Source organism: Apium graveolens, chromosome 2 (genome assembly GCF_009905375.1).
Source record: "Apium graveolens cultivar Ventura chromosome 2, ASM990537v1, whole genome shotgun sequence".
Taxonomy (NCBI): domain Eukaryota; kingdom Viridiplantae; phylum Streptophyta; class Magnoliopsida; order Apiales; family Apiaceae; genus Apium; species Apium graveolens.
The window spans coordinates 280,115,463-280,119,690 of NC_133648.1; the positions used below are offsets into that span (position 1 = coordinate 280,115,463).

The 4,228-nt window shown below is 34.5% G+C and overlaps 1 protein-coding gene across 1 annotated transcript; it reads right to left on the bottom strand.

The window, feature by feature from the left end:
• Positions 1-387: 387 nt before the first annotated feature.
• On the bottom strand, positions 388-3,790 carry LOC141708532 (small nuclear ribonucleoprotein SmD1a-like). Its single transcript, XM_074512200.1, has 4 exons — positions 3,667-3,790; positions 3,513-3,589; positions 819-1,010; positions 388-738 (listed from the first exon to the last, which is right to left on the bottom strand). The coding sequence occupies exons 1-4, from the start codon at positions 3,678-3,680 to the stop codon at positions 677-679; spliced, it is 345 nt and encodes a 114-aa protein (XP_074368301.1). The 5' UTR covers positions 3,681-3,790; the 3' UTR covers positions 388-676.
• Positions 3,791-4,228: the final 438 nt, after the last annotated feature.

The following is a 4,228-nucleotide window of genomic DNA, read 5'->3' on the forward strand; positions in this document are numbered from 1 at the left end:
ATAAATGCTATTTAGCAAAAGAAAAAAGAAATGAAGAGTGCCGGACACCAAAGCAACAGATGTATATTTTAACATGTGCGTAATGAACTAGGGGCTTCTGTAATAAAAAAAAATTATTTAAAAAATTATAACTTTTTCTCATATATTTTTAAGGTCGGTGTACCTACATCTTTAAATTACAGAATTTGCACAGCACCGGATATGTTAAATTTGCCTTTTCTTTAGAATTTTTAACTGATGTAGTTCTCCCACATCATAAACTATGGTACATCTACCAGTTTTCATAATAAGAAGGTAGTAGAAAAATGGATTAATAAACTTTTAGTCGTCAAAGATACTAACAGAAGGAATTCAAGAGGATTTCAAATCACAGAAAAATTCAAGGGGTAGCAAGTAACCGAATCCTTACATTAGCAAAAAAAGAACAACAAAATCACAAAGGTGAAAACTACACATTACAATAGAACTTCAGTCAGAACTTTGATTTGCAACAGCCTAAGATCGACTAAATTAATAGAGCATATGATATAAATCTTACTACATAGCGCTTTATGCATACCAAAGACTAAGAATCTCTGATTGTCGATTGTGAGTACTGCTAGCATGTTACCACATGAACTCCCATGATGAAATACAACAAAATGTTTCAAAAAGTGTAACACTCACTATACAAGAACTAACGACCTCGTCCACGGCCACGCCCGCGTCCACGTCCTCGACCGCGTCCCACAGGCCTCCCTGAACAGAAAAACTTTTAATTAAAATATAGCAACAGTTATGTTCTACGGTGCAAGTAGTAGCCAGAAATAGTTGTACACCTGCAGTTGGCTTCTTAGGCTTAACCCTGGGCGTCTCTTCCACCAACAAGGTTTCAAGATTCAAGCTATCTGGCAAAATATAGTATCGAATGTTGTTCCCTCTAACACTCAGGTGATCTAGAGTTACTGGATTCTTCCCTCTGAGAGTAAGTTTTACAGTCTTTAAATGTGTGTTCATACTGATATCCACACCTAAAATGGAAACAGCAACCAGTCAAATATAATCACACCATATTGAAATATTATTTATGGTTGCTTCTAAGTTCGAACAGATAGTTATTACAAAAGACTTTGCTTCAGGTGAGGCTTATCTCTCACCAGACTAACAAAACACAACATAATGTAGGTTGTGCACTTGTTGCACACATAATGAGTAGCTATCATAGGCTTGTTTAAAATTATCATAGCAGTATAAAGTATGAAAAAAAATTCAACAATTAGCAGTTTCAAGGTCCACTACTTCAACAGAATGCTATTATATTCTCAGAACTCTCGTGGAAGGAACTAGCAGCCAGTGACAAGCTTATCAGAACAATCGGTTTCTTTAAAGCCTTCTAGATATTTTAATATTTGTAGCACAAATTTAAGTTGATGACATGATGTATAGGAGGCGAAGGCTCATATAGAAAAGTTCTTGTATTTCGAATTTAATGTAGAAAAGCTCACATACATTACTATTTCAGCTTTTAACACATGGCCGATATTACAACTTATATATGTTGAAGCACTGGCACTTGTACAATTTTAAAGTTCAAACCCAGTCAAAATTAATCATCAAAAGCCCAAGAAGAAAGAGCAGAAGTTTGAATATTACTCTTGTCACAACCTGCAATCAAGAATTGTCTAACATGTGTACATATAGCAAAATAGTGCGATAGGTTAATGTAATAAGCTTTGTTCACGTTTTATCCTAAAAATTATTCCGAGGCAGTATTACTGTCAAAATGCTAAACAAACACACTGCCATCACTTGCCATCTTCACTCCACATTCTATCCGCTCCATCTCGGTCACTCTACAATATCTATTCATGTAGTTGGGATATCACGATGACTATATACAAAATAAAAAAAATTGGCATTTAATAATTCTGATAGTTGGTTTTTGTGGGTGAAAGGACAGACCTATTCTCTTTTCCTCGTCTAGGACACATAAAAAATATTCAGTTGCAATGTGCATGATAATACTTTTTTGACAAGGAAAAATCAAATCTAAACCACCCAAGGTTCATAATCATATCCTCTCTTCCAATATAAACTGTCTATTTAACTTTTAAAGGTCATTCAACTCTTTTTCCATATATTGACAATGCATTTTTTATGTCTAAACTATAAAGTAATAAAACTTGAAATCCAGTTGCATCTTGTGGAAGGGCATTCATACCAAAGGACACTACTATAAACTCTGTTTCCACACATTACATATTAGTATAGAGTTTTTAAAGCAAAATTGCAAATTGTGTGGTTGAATTATTTCTACCCTATTACAAACATCTACAGCCCACTCAAAGAAAAGTGAATGATGTTTCCTAGCATCGGAATCAAGGGGCAATTATTCAAAACGTTGGGACTATTCGGTATCAAGTAGATCGAGCTGCATACTTTGGTGCGATCTAATATAGCTTTACATATTTTAACAATTGTCAATTGGTGTTGTGTTCAATTTAACATCTCCATAAAAACCTATTTAAATAGCTACTGAGCTTTCATATCCCATTGTTACTATTTAAAGAATCCTATTCATCACAAAACAGAGCACAATGATGTATCCATGACTGTCTGTCAGATTATGATCTATATACAGATAGACGATGGCTTAATTAGCAAAAACGTACCACATCATTCAGACACACCTAGTTGTGACAACAGATATTCAAGCCACAGTCTGGTTCACATTTGTAACATATGACCCGACTTCCTTACTGACCACTGACTTCCATCTACCAATCATCATATTTGTTCATTACGTACTAAGTCGCAAATACATGAATCAAGGTTGCCTCAAGCTAGCTCTTTTCACTCTAGAGGTGTTGTGTGTATTATAATTCCCCGAATTTACAATGTGATCCTTGAAAGATACACAGGATTTAGTAAATTAGGAAATATCAAAATGCCAATAACATAGAACTACAGTAGTAAGCCAATAGCGAACCAAAACATGTAAATAGAGAAATCTTGTTCTATAATGTACCTCGTTGTACTATGGAAGACACATTTACAAAGTGGGTTTAGATAACCTAAATAACTTAAACAAATATGCTTTGCAAAGGGAATTGATAGCTGTTGAGTATCAAGGTATTTTATTTCATATTAATTGAAAATATTGTTTTATTATTTACATTAAATCCTAACTTTACATAGGAATCACAATTTTTCATACTTCAAACATACACATTTTTAAGACACTGAGAGGGGGGGGGGAACACTTGAACATCAACATTATCAAAAATGCAACATATATAAGTTATTAAAATTCACTATACATTATTTTAAGTACCAATACTACAAATTTCTTTTAAAACCTCTGATTTATTTTAATGCCTAATTATATGCAAGATCCTCCACCAAAACGTAACAAAAAAACTGAAACCATAAAAATTACACAATTGACCTAATGTGTGTGTGTGTGAGAGAGAGAGAGAGAGGGAGAGAGAGATAGAGATATAGAGGGGGAGAGAGAGAGAGAGAGATGAAACCTGTGATGGTGCCGTGAACAATAGTTCCATTCTTGAGCTCAATTGAAACAGTCTCATTGTTCAATTTCATCAAAAACCTGTTCATACAATTCCAAAATTTAAAAGTATTGTAAAAATCTTGAATAAACACACGATATATATACATAAAACAGACCTGACGAGCTTCATGGTGGAAGAAAGCAAAAAGGAATTGAAGTCTCTGCGAGAAGAGGGTTTAGGGCAATTGTCTTCTTTTGCTTATTTAATTCATGGCTTAGACTATGAGTACTCTCTAAAATAGGCCTTGTTATTAAATGATTGGGCTTTGCCTACGTATTTATAAAGCCCAATAAGCTATACAAATCGTACAATATTGGCCCGTGGTGTTCTAAAATTCGGAAACCCGCATTGTTCAGTTCTGGAATAAAATTAGGGTTTCGTCAATATTTAATGTTAGGGTTTATGAATTTCGAGCTTTTATGGCCGTTCTCGCATTATGGATTATTTGTGCTCGCAAGATACCTCCGTATCTCTCTGTTGTGGAGAATCAAGCCATAGACATAGTTCTAGGGCGAGGGGTATAACCCTTTATATAGAGGTTGAGTCTAGGGTTATACTTAGGTTGGGAGAGTTGGTGGACAAGTTTTTAATTTAGAAGGCAATTAGGACTCATGTAAGGCAACAAATTCAAGATCCTTCTTTGTAGGGGTTAGAGTTAAGTTTGGACATCATGTCTC

Bases quoted from the DNA above. Each gene is read 5' to 3' on its own strand.
- LOC141708532 (XM_074512200.1), bottom strand. The intron at 1,011-3,512 runs GTTTCATCTCTC...TTTCCATTTTAG, and splicing joins TGTTCACGGCACCATCACAG to GTGTGGATATCAGTATGAAC. The intron at 739-818 runs GTGTACAACTAT...TTTTCTGTTCAG, and splicing joins GCCTAAGAAGCCAACTGCAG to GGAGGCCTGTGGGACGCGGT.